The sequence below is a fragment of the Oncorhynchus masou genome, chromosome 13 (assembly GCF_036934945.1).
Source record: "Oncorhynchus masou masou isolate Uvic2021 chromosome 13, UVic_Omas_1.1, whole genome shotgun sequence".
Classification (NCBI taxonomy): domain Eukaryota; kingdom Metazoa; phylum Chordata; class Actinopteri; order Salmoniformes; family Salmonidae; genus Oncorhynchus; species Oncorhynchus masou.
The window spans coordinates 76,888,112-76,903,045 of record NC_088224.1 but is presented as its reverse complement, the minus strand read 5'-3'; the positions used below and the strand labels follow the sequence as shown (position 1 = coordinate 76,903,045).

The 14,934-nt window shown below is 42.2% G+C and overlaps 1 protein-coding gene across 5 annotated transcripts in view; it reads right to left on the bottom strand.

The window, feature by feature from the left end:
• Positions 1-14,934, bottom strand: part of LOC135553087 (chloride channel protein 2-like) — a 213,633-nt gene that overhangs the window by 107,981 nt on the left and 90,718 nt on the right. For 3 of the 5 annotated variants that reach the window (XM_064985180.1, XM_064985183.1, XM_064985181.1), the window contains exon 3: positions 2,448-2,495. The exons of the other annotated variants lie outside the window; for them this stretch is intronic. In XM_064985180.1, the coding sequence (XP_064841252.1) occupies positions 2,448-2,495 (48 nt within the window). The remainder of the gene's footprint in view (positions 1-2,447; positions 2,496-14,934) is intronic. 5 annotated transcript variants of the gene reach the window in all.

Genomic DNA, 14,934 nt, shown 5'->3' with positions numbered 1-14,934 from the left:
TAAGGTTGCAAATCTACCAGTCATTTATTTACCAACGTTATTGGAATCTATGGTAACTTTTGTAATTTATACTTTAATAACTTCATTTTTAGTATACATATTGTATATCTGGGTCCATATTCTCCTTGAGTTTCTAGTGGATAGACCATATGGTTAAAGAGAAAATAGACAAATTAATGAAAAAAAGCATCTATAGTGAATAACAATATAAACGTAACATGTAAAGTCTGGTCCCATGTTTCATGAGCTAAAATAAAAGATCCCAGAAAAGTTCCATTCGTACAAAAAGCTTCTCTCAAATTTGGTTTACAAATCTGTTTACATCCCTGTTAGTGAGCACTTTTCCTTCGCCAAGATAATCCAACCACCTGGCAGGTGTGGCATACCAAGAAGATGATTAAACAGAATGATCATTACACAGGTGCAACTTGAGTTGGAGACAATAAAAGGCCACTCTAAAATGTGCAGTATTGTCACACAACACAATTCCACAGATGTCTCAAGTTGAGGGAGTGTGCAATTGGCATGCTGACTGCAGGAATGTCCACCAGAGCTGTAGCCAGAGAATTTAATGTTATTTTCTCTACCATAAGCCACCTCCAATGTCATTTTAGAGAATTTGGCAGAACGTCAAACCAGCCTCACAACCGCAGACCATGTGTAACCATGCCAGCCCAGAACCCCCACAGCCTTCTTCCTCACCTGCGGGATCGTCTGAGGCCAGTCACCCAGACAGCTGATGAAACTGAGGAGTATTTATGTCTGTAATAAAGCCCTTTTGTGGGGAAAACAAATTCCGATTGGCTGGGCCTGGCTGCCTTGCCAGGGTGGGCCTGGGAGGGCATAGGCACACCCACTCGAGTGCCAGGCCTACCCATGGCTGCGCCCCTGACCAGTCTTGTGAAATCCATAAATTAGGGCCTAATGAATTTATTTCAATTGATGGATTTCCTTATAGGAACTGTAACTCTGTAAAATCATTGAAATTATTGCATGTTGCGTTTATATTTTTGTTCAGTATAATTAACAATGGCATTATTATCAATTAACACTGCAACTCTTCCAACTATTGTCTTTTTTCACAACATGTAGTTTGGCCCCAAAAAATTACAAAAGACATAGTAAAATAAGAGTTTAAAATGTGTATAAATGACATTGACATTTTAGTCATTTTAGAAATTATGTAGATCTTTATATGTTGTACACATGAAATTGTCATTCCGAACTTTATCTGCAACGTTATATTCCATTTTGTTGCAACTTGAGCGATACCTCTGTCCATTCCACAGGTAACTGCCAAAATAAAGGAAACATTTGAGTAAATGAGGGATACAAAGTATATTGAAAGCAGATGCGTCCACACAGGAAGTTCCAGACACTTGTAGACGATGCCAAGGCATGTTCTGGCACCTCGTGTTGGCCCAACGCCCTATTAAGACAACAAGTTTCCTTTATTGTGGTAGTTACCTGTAGCAGCAGGTTACACAGAACAGAACAGCTGGATAAAGGAAACGGATCGAGTCGCACAAAATAGAAAATATCTTTGCGGATCAAATTAAGAATGACACAATTTCACGTGTAACACATCTAAAGACCTGCATCACTACAGTGAGAGCATTTCTGTTTCTAAAATGATGTAGTCAGGTGTTTTTGGAGCATTTGTTCCTGTTTTCTCATAGCCCCAGCACAATGCGGGTGAGGAAATTAAAATCTCCGGTTGCAGTAAGTTTCTCAAAAACAAGTGAAATCACAAAAAAGTGTCTAGACCCTTCGATAATATTCTATTTACAGAAAGATGTTAGATTTAAGGTAAGGGTTAAGTAAAGGTTATGATTTAGGGCACTGTAGGGGCGTCCCAAAAATCCCGGATAGCACTTACCCTTGTTTTAGCAAGAGGCAACAAAGTTTGACAGTTATTTATGACAGTTATTTAATCCTTATGATGGTCTTCATCCATAACCATTGGTTAAATGGTTATACAGTAATTGCGCCAGTCCTAGTTCAACCTGTTACTGACACACTGTCCTCACTTATCTTCATTTTAGTTGGTTTGTTATTCTTGTGAGGACTTCTGGTATTCACAAGTATAGTAAAACATGTACACACACACACACACACACACACACACACACACACACACACACACACACACACACACACACACACACACACACACACACACACACACACACACACACACACACACACACACACACACACACACACACACACACACACACACACACACACACACACACACACACACACAATGAAGCCTTCACACTGAGACAGACAGATGGAGTTGTTGTTTAATTGATGGTGTTATTAATAATGTAGGAGGACACACCTTCAATGCGTTTAATACAGTTCAGTACATCTTATTATTGTTTAATAATGTTTTAATACGTTAGGATGTGATGATAATCATAACGGTTGTTTGAGTTTACCAGACAGAAAGTCCCGGGGTGGAGCCTGAGTGTAGGGATACCCTGACCCTGGGGACAAACCACACAACACAGTTAGGGAACGTATGTGTGTGTGAGAGAGAGAGAAAGAGTTTGTGTGTCCATGGGTGTGTGTGTGTGGGATTGACATATATCTCACAGTACAGTACATACAGTACCAGTCAAAAGTTTGGAGCCCTACTCATTCAAGGGGTTTTCTTCATTTGTACTATTTACTAATAGTGAATACATCAAAACTATGATATAACACATATGGAATCATGTAGTAACCAAAACAGTGTTAAACAAATCAAATGATATTTTATATTTGAGATTCTTCAAAGTAGCGACCCTTTGCCTGGATGAGAGCTTTGCACACTCTTGGCATTCTCTCAACCAGCTTCATGAGGTAGTCAACTGCAATGCATTTCAAACAACAGGTTTGACTTGTTAAAAGTTCATTTGTGGAATTTCTTTCCTTCTTAATGCGTTTGAGCCAATCAGTTGTGTTGTGACAAGGTAGGGTTGGTAAACAGAAGCTAGCCCTATTTGGTAAAAGACCTAGTCCAAATTATGGCAAGAACAGCTCAAATAAACAAAGCAAAACGACAGTCCATTATTACTTTAAGAAATGAAGGTCAGGTAATCCAGAAATTATTGAAAGTTTTTTCAAGTGTAGTCGCAAAAACTATCAAGCGCTATGATGAAACCGGCTCTCATGAGGACGGCCACAGGAATGGAAGACCCAGAGTTACTTCTGCTGCAGAGGATACGTTCAGTAGAGTTACCAGCCTCAGAAATTGCAGCACAAACAAATGCTTCACAGAGTTCAAGTAACAGACATCTCAACATCAACTTTTCAGAGGAGACTGTGAATCAGGTCTTCATGGTCGAATTGCTGCAAAGAAACCACTACTAAAGGACACCAATATGTAGAAAATACTTGCTTGGGCCAAGAAACACGAGCAATGGACATGGAAATTGGTCCTATAGTCTAATGAGTCAAAATGTAAGATTTTTGGTTTCAACGATGTGTGAGACGCAGAGTAGGTGAACGGATGATCTCTGCAGGTGTGGTGTGGGGGTCCTTTGCTGGTGACAGTATCAATTATTTATTTAGAATAAATAACTTAACCAGCATGGCTACCACACCATTCTGCAGCGATACGCCATCCCATCTGGTTTGCGCTTAGTGGGACAATTCGTTTTTCAACAGGACAATGACCCAACACACCTCCAGGCTGTGTAATGGCTATTAAAACAAGAAGGAGAGTGATGGAGTTCTGCATCAAATGACCTGGCCACAATCACCCGACCTCAACCCAATTGAGATGGTTTGGGATTAGTTGGTAGAGTGAAGAAAAAGCAGCCAAAAGTACTCAGCATATGTGGGAACTCCTTCAAGCTGGTTGAGAGAATGCCAAGAGTGTGCAAAGCTTTCATCAAGGAAAGGGTGGCTACTTTGAAGAATCTAAAGTATATTTTGTTTTGCTTAACACTTTTTTGATTCTATATGTGTTATGATTACAGTTTTGATGTCTTCACTATTATTATACAATGTAGAAAATAGTAAAAATAAAGAAAAATCATTGAATGAGTAGGTGTGTCCTAACTTCTGACTGGTACTATATGTCAATACAATGCAGAGTTTAACCTATTACATCTATGGGGGTGCTATTTCATTTTTGGATAAAAAGACGTGCCCGTTTTAAGCGCAAGATTTTGTCACAAAAAGATGCTTGACTATGCATATAATTGATAGCTTTGGAAAGAAAACACTCTGACGTTTCCAGAACTGCAAAGATATTGTCTGTGAGTGCCCCAGAACAGATGCTACAGGCGAAACCAAGATGAAACTTCAACCCGGAAATTAGTAGGATTTTTGAGGCTCTGTTTTTCATTGTCTCCTTATATGGCTGTGAATGCGCAAGGAATGAGCCTGCCCGATCTATCGTTTCCCCAAGGTGTCTGCAGCATTGTGACGTATTTGTAGGCATATCATTGGAAGATTAACCATAAGAGACTACATTTGCCAGGTGTCCACCCGGTGTCCTCCTACGAAATTGGTGCGTCATCTTCAACTGCAGGTCTTTTTCCAAGCGATTCACCGGAGAAAAGAGACTGCCACGAACGATATATCAATGAAGAGATATGTGAAAAACACATTGAGGATTGATTCTAAACAGCGTTTGCCGTGTTTCAGTCGATATTATGGAGTTAATTTGGAAAACAGTTCGCCGTTTTGATGACTGAATTTTCGTTTTTTTTGGTACCCAAAAGTGATGTACAAAACGGAGCGATTTCTCCTACACAGGAAAAACTGAACATTTGCTATGTAACAGAGTCTCCTCATTGAAAACATCCGAAGTTCTTCAAAGGTAAAATATTTTATTTGAATCCTTTTCTGGTTTTTGTGCAAATGTTGCCCGCTAAATGCTACGCTAAATGCTACGCTAGCTATCACAAATGCTTGTTTTGCTATGGTTCAAAAGCATATTTTGAAAATCTGAGATGACAGTGTTGTTAAGAAAAGGCTAAGCTTGAGAGCTAGCACATTCATTTCATTTGCGATTTTCATAAATAGTTAACGTTACGTTATGCTAATGAGCTTGAGGCTATAACTGGATACAGGTTTTTTTCATAGCCAAACGTGAACAAAATGGAGCGATTTGTCCTACACAAATAATATTTTTTTGAAAAACTGAACATTTGCTATCTAACTGAGACTCTCCTCATTGAAATCATCTGAAGTTCTTCAAAGGTAAATGATTTTATTTGAATGATTTTCTTGTTTTTGTGAAAATGTTGCTGGCTGAATTATAGGCTTATAGCTATGCTAGCTATCAACACTTACACAAATGCTTGTTTAGCTATGGTTGAAAAGCATATTTTGAAAATCTGAGATGACAGTGTTGTGAACAAAAGTCTAAGCTTGAGAGCAAATATATTTATTTCATTTCATTTGCGATTTTCATGAATAGTTAACGTTGCGTTATGCTAATGAGCTTGGGGCTATAAATAGAATCCCGGATCCGGGATTGCTCGACGCAAGAAGTTAAATAACATTCAGCATATTACTAGGTTCTGGAGTGTTTCCATGACGTGACCAGGAAGAACCCCTGGCCCTACATACAGGTAACTTCCAAAATAAAAGGAAACACTTGAGTAACTGAGGAATACAAATTATATTGAAAGCAGGTGCTTCCACACAGGTGTGGTTCCAGAGTTAATTAAGCAATAAACATCCCATCATGCTTTGGGTCATGCATACAAATACTGGGCAGGCCATTATTTTGGCTACAATGGCTATGCCCCCATACGATGACAATGCCTCCACCCACAGGGCACGAGTGCCACTATATGCCATGGTCCTCTCAGTCACCAGATCTCAACCCAATTGAACATTTATGGGAGTTTCTGGAGAGGCGCTTGAGACAGCGTTTTCCACCACCAGTAACAAAACACCAAATTATGGAATTTCCCATGGAAGAATGGTGTCTTCATCTCTCCAATAGAGTTCCAGACAATTGTAGAATATATCCCAAGGTGCATTGAAGCCGCTCTGGCTCGTGGTGGCCTAACGTCCTATTAAGACACTTCATGTTGGTGTTTCCTTTATTTTGGTAGTTACCTGTATCTGTCTTTGTTTAAATCCGCCACGGCTCTTTCATGATGACTGGGACCTAAGAGGAGAGTCAGTGTTCAAGGAGAAACAGAGGCAAAGAAATCAAAGACAGAACAAACAAGTGACACTGAGTTAACAAAAGAGAGAGAGTGAGAGTGAGAGTGAGAGAGAGAGAGAAAAGGAGGATAAAACAGAGGAGACAAAGGAGCAATACAGCAAGAGAAAAAAAGAGTGAGAGAAAGAGGTAGAGAGAAATTGAGGGAGAAATACAGCCAGAGAGGGAGAGACAAAGGATGAGAGGGAGAAAAAGAGAGGGAAAGCAAATCAGAGATACTGCAAGAGAGAGGGAGGTAGGTAGTTTAATATTGCGTCATGGCTGACTAGGCATTGTAGAGCTACACTCTAAGTTAGGAGAAACAGAGGCAAAGAAATCAAATAAACAGAATGCTGCAGCCTGCCTGGTGTTCAACCTTCCCAAATTCACCCATGTCACCCTGCTCCTCCGCACACTCCACTGGCTTCCAGTCGGAGCGCGCAGCCACTACAAGACCATGGCACTTGCCTACGGCTCAGCAAGCCCCTCTCTACCTTCAGGCTCTGCTCAAACCCTACACCCCAATCCGAGTATTCCGTTCTGCCACCTCTGGTCCCCAGAGATTGCCTGCAAAGACAACAAGCTCAGTCCGATGATGATGTGACACCGATCACACTGACCAAATCGATCCCACTCCAGAGTACAGGCCTCAGTGTAACGCTCATTCCTTCGATGATAAACGCGAATCCAATCATCACCCCTGGTGAGACAAAACTGCGACTCGTCAGCGAAGAGCACTTTTTGCCAGTCCTGTCTGGGCCAGCAACGGTGGGTTTGTGCCCATAGGCGACATTGTTGCCGGTGATGTCTGGTGAGGACCTGCCTTACAACAGGCATAAAAGCCCTCAGTCCAGCCTCTCTCAGCCTATTGCGAACAGTCTGAGCACTGATGGAGGGATTGTGCGTTCCTGGTGTAACTCGGGAAGTTGTTGTTGCAATCCTGTACCTGTCCCGCGGGTGTGATGTTCGAATGTACCGATAATGTGCAGGTGTTGTTACACGTGGTCTGCCACTGTGAGGACGATCAGCTGTCCGTCCTGTCTCCCTGTAGCGCTGTCTTAGGCGTCTCACAGTACAGACATTGCAATTTATTGCCCTGGCCACATCTGCAGTCCTCATGCGTCCTTGCAGCATGCCTAAGGCACATTCACGCAGGTGAGCAGGGACCCTGGGCATCTTTCTTTTGGTGTTTTTCAGTGTCAGTAGAAAGGCCTCTTTCGTGTCCTAAGTTTTCATAACTGTGACCTTAATTGCCTACCATCTGTAAGCTGTTAGTCTCTTAACGACCGTTCCACAGGTGCATGTTCATTCATTGTTTATGGTTCATTGAACAAGAATTGTGTGTTAAACCCTTTACAATGAAGATCTGTGAAGTTATTTGGAATTTTATGAATTATCTTTGAAAGACAAGGTCCTGAAAAAGGGACATTTCTTTTTTTTGCTGAGTTTATAAGGAAATCAATCAGTCAATTGAAATAATGTCATTAGGCAACAGGGGTGCAACTTTGGTTGTAGAGCCGTATACCCTCAATCTTGCAATAAATCAAATCTCGTGACACACAACTTAACATTTCTGCCATCCATTGTGACATTGTGGGAGGATATCAAACCTTCCAATTAAGGACAATTCATTTCTTAACCACTAAAAATGCTAGATTACACAGTTTCTTCTCTGATAAAACAGAGAGAAGTGAGAACCTGTAGACATGCTGAGATAAAAGAACATACTCTTTGCCAGAATTAAGCCCGCCTCACAAGACCACAATATATGCAAATTTGTCCCCTTTCGTGATTTACACCTCCAACAGAATAATACAATTTCTGAGTGAATGACATTCAGTTTCGCTGGCATATAGTACGTTCTATGGATGGTCTTAAACTGCAGTTTGTCTGAGATTATATGAACATGACGGAGCATTCAAACACATCTGTTTCCATTCATCATCATCATCCGTCTCCCAGGACTTCCTCACATGTTTTGTTTTACATGTTTTGTGTCATTAGGAAAGGCCTATTAACCCTTTATACCGTTTGGAAATAAACTTTGGAGGGTTGTCAGACTGCCTTAAATGTCCTTTGAAGCTTCTGGCTTGTCCAGTGTTTACTGCACAAGAGAGAATAAAGTGTTGCATCTGCAAAAAGGTTAACCTCAGTGAAGTCACAGACTGGTCTTCCCTGGTTGCCTGACACTGAGACCTCTGTCACCATCTGATCCCGCTCAGATGAGGCATGAGAAGAATTAGCTTGGTGTACATTTATACATTATATTATCCAGGAATAGAATAAATGGTTAAATTATTGAAAATACCATTATTCCCTAATCAGACTGTAGCCTACCTATCAACTCAAGATGGAACTATATATCCATTCACTCATTTACCTGAGCTCTGTAGACTGGTCTTCCCTGGCTGTCTGACCCTGCTGGGACACCTGTCACCATCTGATCCTGCTAAGACATGATGAGCATAACGTTGTGTTCTGTTTGTGCACCATGGCAGTGAAGCCTGTCGAGCTGTTTATACCGTGTCAGTGTGAAAAGTAGGGAAATAGCTAGGGAAACTGACCGATCAATAAAGTTACATTGCTATACTGACTGGGATTGGGACACAAAAATATCTCACGTTAGTCAACTTGAGCTAGCTCTAACTGGTGAAAATGAGCCAGGTTAAATTACTTCTATTGAAACGGGACAAAACAAAGAGTACAAAATATTTCCATACACACAACAGCTGTTAGACACTGTGGTAGCTACTAGCTAGCTAGTTAATTCATTTCAGACAAAACTTCAGTCGAGAGGGGATGAAACACTAACTAAAGTTAGATTATTTTTTTCTGTTAAGTCAAACAGAAGTTATTTCATGCGTCCCCGTCCCCAGTGAAAGTTGTGGCCCTGTTAGGCCCTAATCTATGGATTTAATTTCACATGACTGGGAATGGTCACAGATACCTTAAAAACAAAGTGGGGGCGTGGATCAGAAAACCAGTCAGTATCTGGTGTGACCACCATATACCTCACGCAGCACGACACATCTCCTTTGGATAGAGTTAATCAGGATGTTGATTGTGGCCTGTGAAAATGTTGTCCCACTCCTCTCAATGGCTGTGCGAAGTTGCTGGATATTTGCGGGAACTGGAACACGCTATCGTACCCATCGATACAGAGCATCCCAAACATGCTCAATGGGTGACATGACTGGTGAATATGCAGGCCATGGAAAAGCTGGGACATTTTCAGCTTCCAGGAAATGTGTACAGATCTTTGCGACATGGGGCCGTGAATGATCATGCTGAAACATGAGGTGATGGCGGTGGATGAATGGCACGACAATGGGCCTTAGGATCTCCTCACGGTATCTCTGTGCATTCAAATCGATAAAATGCAATTGTGTTCATTGTCCATAGCTTATACCTTCCCATACCATAACCCCACCGCCACCATGGGGCACTCAGTTTGCAACGTTGACATCAGCAAACCGCTCGACCACCGCCTACAGTACAGTTGAAACTGGGAAACTGGGATTCATCCATGAAGGGCACACTTCTCCAGCATGCCAGTGGCCATCAAAGGTGAGCATTTGCCTAATGAAGTTGGTTACGACACCGAACTGCAGTCAGGTCAAGACCCTGGTGAGGACGATGAGCATGAGCTATCCTGAGACGATTTCTGTGCAGAAATTCTTTGGTTGTGCAAACTGCCAGTTTAATCAGCTGTCCGGGTGGCTGGTCTCAGATGATCCAGCAGGTGAAGAAGCTGGAATTGGCGGTCCTTGGCTGGCATGGTTACACATGGTGTGTGGTTGTTGGACGTTCTGCCAAATTCTCTAAAACAACATTGGAGGTGGCTTATGGTAAAGAAAATAACAGTACATTCTCTGGCTACAGCTCTGGAGGACATTCCTGCAGTCAGCACGCCAATTGCATGCTCCCTCAAAACATGAGACATCTGTGGCATTGTGTTGTGTGACAAAACTGCACGTTTTAGAGTGGCCTTTTATTGTCCCCAGCACAAGGTGCATCTGTGTAATGACCATGCTGTTTAATCAGTTTCTTGATGTACCAGACCTGTCAGGTGGATGGATTATCTGGGCAATGGAGAAATGCTCACTAACAGGGATTTAAAACTAAATTGTGCACAAAATATGAGAGAAATAAGGTTTTTGTACGTATGGAACATTACTGGTGTCTTTTATTTCAGCTCTTGGAACATGGGACCACACTTTACATGTTCCATTTATATTTTTGTTCAGTATTAAAAACAAGGAAAATAAAAACTTTTAAATACCTGTATGTCCACAGTTTCGGCCCCCATCAGGTTCTCAGGCAGGCTATTCCAGAGGCTGATGGCATAATTACTAAAGGCTGCCTCTCCCATGCCTCTTGGTCCTAGGCTTTGGGATGGTTAAAAGGCCACTGCCAGAGGACCTGAGGGACATACTGGGTACATAACTTAAAAGCCTGTCTGACATGTACTGGGGTACTCAGATTGATTTAAATTTAAAAACCAATAGAGCAATCTTCAAATGAATTCTACAACTGCTGAGCAGCCAGTGCAGAGCCCAGTCCAGGCGCTTCTCGGTCCTGACACCCCAATGGTGGAACCAGCTTGAAGCTAGGATAGCAGAATCCCTGCACATCTCCCCAAAATATCTGAAACTCTGCCTCTTCAAAGAGTATCTCGAATAATCCCACAGTCCCCACCCCCCAACTAACACTCACACTTGACTCTTTTCTCCTTTACTAGCTCTGACTGCTGATAGCTACTTTATTGAGAAAACATTTACTTACTATGACTGATATGTGGTTGTCCCACCTAACCACTTTAAGATGAATCCACTAACTGTGCAGACACACAGCCCTGAACAAACTTTATTTGACTCTATGTAAACTGGAAACCACATATCCTGAGGCTGCAATCATTGTAACTGGGGATTTTAACAAGGCTAATCTGAAAACAAGACTCGCTAAATTCGATCAGCATATCGATTGTGCTACCAGTGCTGGTAAAACCCTGGATCATTGTTATTCTAACTTCCGCGACGCATATAAGGCCCTCCCCGCCCTCCTTTCAGAAAAGCTGACAATGACTCCATTTTGTTGCTTCCAGCCTACAGACAGAAGTGCATTGGCGATACTATACCCACATCAACGATTAAAACATTCCCAAACCAGAAACCATCATCATAGGCACACTTCAACTATAACAGACAAAATGAAAAAAAAATCCAGAAAATCACATTGTAGGATTTTTAATGAATTTATTTGCAAATTATGGTGGAAAATAAGTATTTGGTCACCTACAAACAAGCAAGATTTCTGGCTCTCACAGGCCTGTAACTTCTTCTTTAAGAGGCTCCTCTGTCCTCCACTCGTTACCTGTATTAATGGCACCTGTTTGAACTTGTTATCAGTATAAAAGACACCTGTCCACAACCTCAAACAGTCACACTCCAAACTCCACTATGGCCAAGACCAAAGAGCTGTCAAAGGACACCAGAAACAAAATTGTAGACCTGCACCAGGTTGGGAAGACTGAATCTGCAATAGGTAAGCAGCTTGGTTTGAAGAAATCAACTGTGGGAGCAATTATTATGAAATGGAAGACATACAAGACCACTGATAATCTCCCTCGATCTGGGGCTCCACGCAAGATCTCACCCCGTGGGGTCAAAATGATCACAAGAACGGTGAGCAAAAATCCCAGAACCACACGGGGGGACCTAGTGAATGACCTGCAGAGAGCTGGGACCAAAGTAACAAAGCCTACCATCAGTAACACACTACGCCGCCAGGGACTCAAATCCTGCAGTGCCAGACGTGTCCCCCTGCTTAAGCCAGTACATGTCCAGGCCCGTCTGAAGTTTGCTAGAGAGCATTTGGATGATCCAGAAGAAGATTGGGAGAATGTCATATGGTCAGATGAAACCAAAATATAACTTTTTTGAGATACAATTTTGTTATTGACCAAATACTTATTTTCCACCATAATTTGCAAATAAATTCATAAAAAATCCTACAATGTGATTTTCTGGATTTTTTTTCTCATTTTGTCTGTCATAGTTGAAGTGTACCTATCATGAAAATTACAGGCCTCTCTCATCCTTTTAAGTGGGAGAACTTGCACAATTGGTGGCTGACTAAATACGTTTTTGCCCCACTGTATATACTGTACTCTATACCATCTCCTGCATCTTGCCTAAGCCGTTCTGTACCATCACCCTTTCATATATCTTTATGTACATATTCTTTATCCCTTTATACTTGTGTGTATAAGGTTGTAGTTGCGTAATTGTTAGGTTAGTTTACTCGTTGGTTATTACTGTATTGTCGGAACTAGAAGCACAAGCATTTCGCTACACTCGCATTAACATCTGCTAACCATATGTATGTGACAAATAAAATTTGATGTGATTTGCACTAACTGTATTTCACTCTTGATAAGAGCATCTGCTAAATGACTAAAATGTAAACAAAGAAAGAGGGAGAGAAGAGAGAGGATCAGAAGAGGGGAGACAAAGGCGCAAAATAGCAAGAGAGAACAAAGAGGAAGGGAGTGAGTGATAGAAAGAGGTAGAGAGAGGAATTGAGAGAGAAATACCGCAAGAGAGGGAGAGGTAGAGAGAAAGGAGAAGAGAGAAAGCAAATCAGTGATACTGCAAGAGAGGGAGGGAGGGAGTTCAATATTGTGTAATGGCAGAGTAGAACTACACTCTATAAGCTATTCACAATGAGAGTGCCCAATTAAAACACTGCAAAGCACAAACTCATAAACACACTAAGGGTTGTATGCTACAAGTGGGGACAGAAACACATGCTAGCACACACACACTAGCACCCTCACACAGGATGAGTCATACAGAGGTGTGTGTGTAGGCGAGGGATGGAGAGAGGGATAGAAACATGTTCTAGAGCAATAATAATGACAAATGAATAAAATAAAAAACGTAAATAATCTAATCACTGGACATTATAATGCATGCATGCACACACACATTTAAAAAAAAAACTTTAGCACAAGACTCAGTATTCCGTCTGTCCTGTTTAATGGGGTGCACATACACAAACACCTCATTACGGGACACTAGCTCAATCAATTCACACAGTACATCTACTATATAATATTAGTGTACTGGTAATGTCAAAACTGAACAAACGTTATAATAGAGAGGAAAGTACAGGCAGAGAGTTGGAGGAGTGGGAGCAATCTTTACAGTGGGAAAGCAGAAAGTTTGAGATGAGAGAAAGTGTGTGTGTGTGTGTGTGTGTGTGTGGCTTGGCCAGTCAGTGTGTGAAGCTCTCAGCTCATTGGTGATTAGAGTGCAATAACTCAGGAACAGGGGCTCAGGGTGAAGGATGGAGGGAGAGACAGAGAGAGAAGGAACAAACAGAATAATGCATCAACAACCCTCCCGTCAGCAAACATGTTGCTCTCCTCTACTCCCTCTCTCCTCTTCTGCAGAAAGAAATAGACAGATTATATTCAGCTGATAAGAAGAGAGGGAGAAGGAGGGAGAAGACATGTATCACAGACAGGAAGGAAAGCAGAGAAGAACAGTGGGGTGAAGACAGGAGAGTTGAGGAGAGTAAGGGGGTGAGAATAAACAGAGACTAGTAGAGAGAGATGAGGGAAAGAAAGAAGGGAGGAAAATAAAGGAGGTAGGGAAATAAAGAAAGGAGGGAGGAAAGAAAGGGGGAGGGAAGGAAGGAGGGAAAGAAAGGAGGGAAAGAAAGGAGGGAGAGAGGGAGGGAGGGAGGGAGGGAAAGAAGGGAGGGGGGAGGAAAGAAAGGAGGGAGGGAAAAATAAAGGAGGGTGGGAAAGGAAAGAGGGGATAAATAAGGGAGGGAAAGAAAGAAAGAAAGAAGGGAAAGAAAGGAGGGGGGAAAGAAAGGATGGAGGGAAGGAAAGAAATGAGGGAGGGAAAGAAAAAAGGAGGGGGGTAAAGAAAGGAGGTAATAAAGAAAGGAGGGAGGGAAATGAAGGAGGGAGGGAAAGACAGGAGGTAATAAAGAAAGGAGGGAGGGAAAGGAGGGAGTGAAGGAAGGAGGGAGGGAAATGAAGGAGGGAGGGAAAGACAGGAGGTAATAAAGAAAGGAGGGAGGGAAAGAAAGGAGGTAATAAAGAAAGGAGGGAGGGAAAGGAGGGAGGGAGGGAAAGGAAGGAGAGAGGGAAAGAAATTAGGGAAAGAAAGGAGGGAGGGAGGGCTGGAAATAAATGAAGGAGGGTGAGAAAGGAAGGAGAAAAGAAAGAAAGAAAGGAAGGAAAGGAACAAGGGAAAGAAAGAAAGAAAGAAAGAAAGGAGGGATGGAAAGAAAGGAGGGAGGGAAAGAAAGGAGAGAGGGAAAGGAAGGAGAGAGGGAAAGGAAGGAGAGAGGGAAAGGAAGGAGAGAGGGAAAGGAAGGAGAGAGGGAAAGGAAGGAGAGAGGGAAAGAAAGGAGGGAGGGAAAGGAAGGAGGGAGGGAAAGGAAGGAGGGAGTGAAAGGAAGGAGAGAGGGAAAGAAAGGAGGGATGGAAAGGGGGGAGGGAAAGGAAGGAGAGAGGGAAAGAAAGGAGGAAAGAGGAAAGGAAGGGAGGGAAAGAAAGAAAAAAAGAAAGAAAGGAGGGATAGAAAGAAAGGAGGGAGGGAAAGAAAGGAGGGAGGGAAAGGAAGGAGGGAGGGAAAGAAAGGAGGAAAGAGGAAATGGGGGAGGGAGGGAGGGAGGGAAAGAAAGGAGGGCTGGAAATAAATTATGGAGGGTGAAAAAGAAAGGAAGGAGAGAAGAAAGAAATGAGTGTA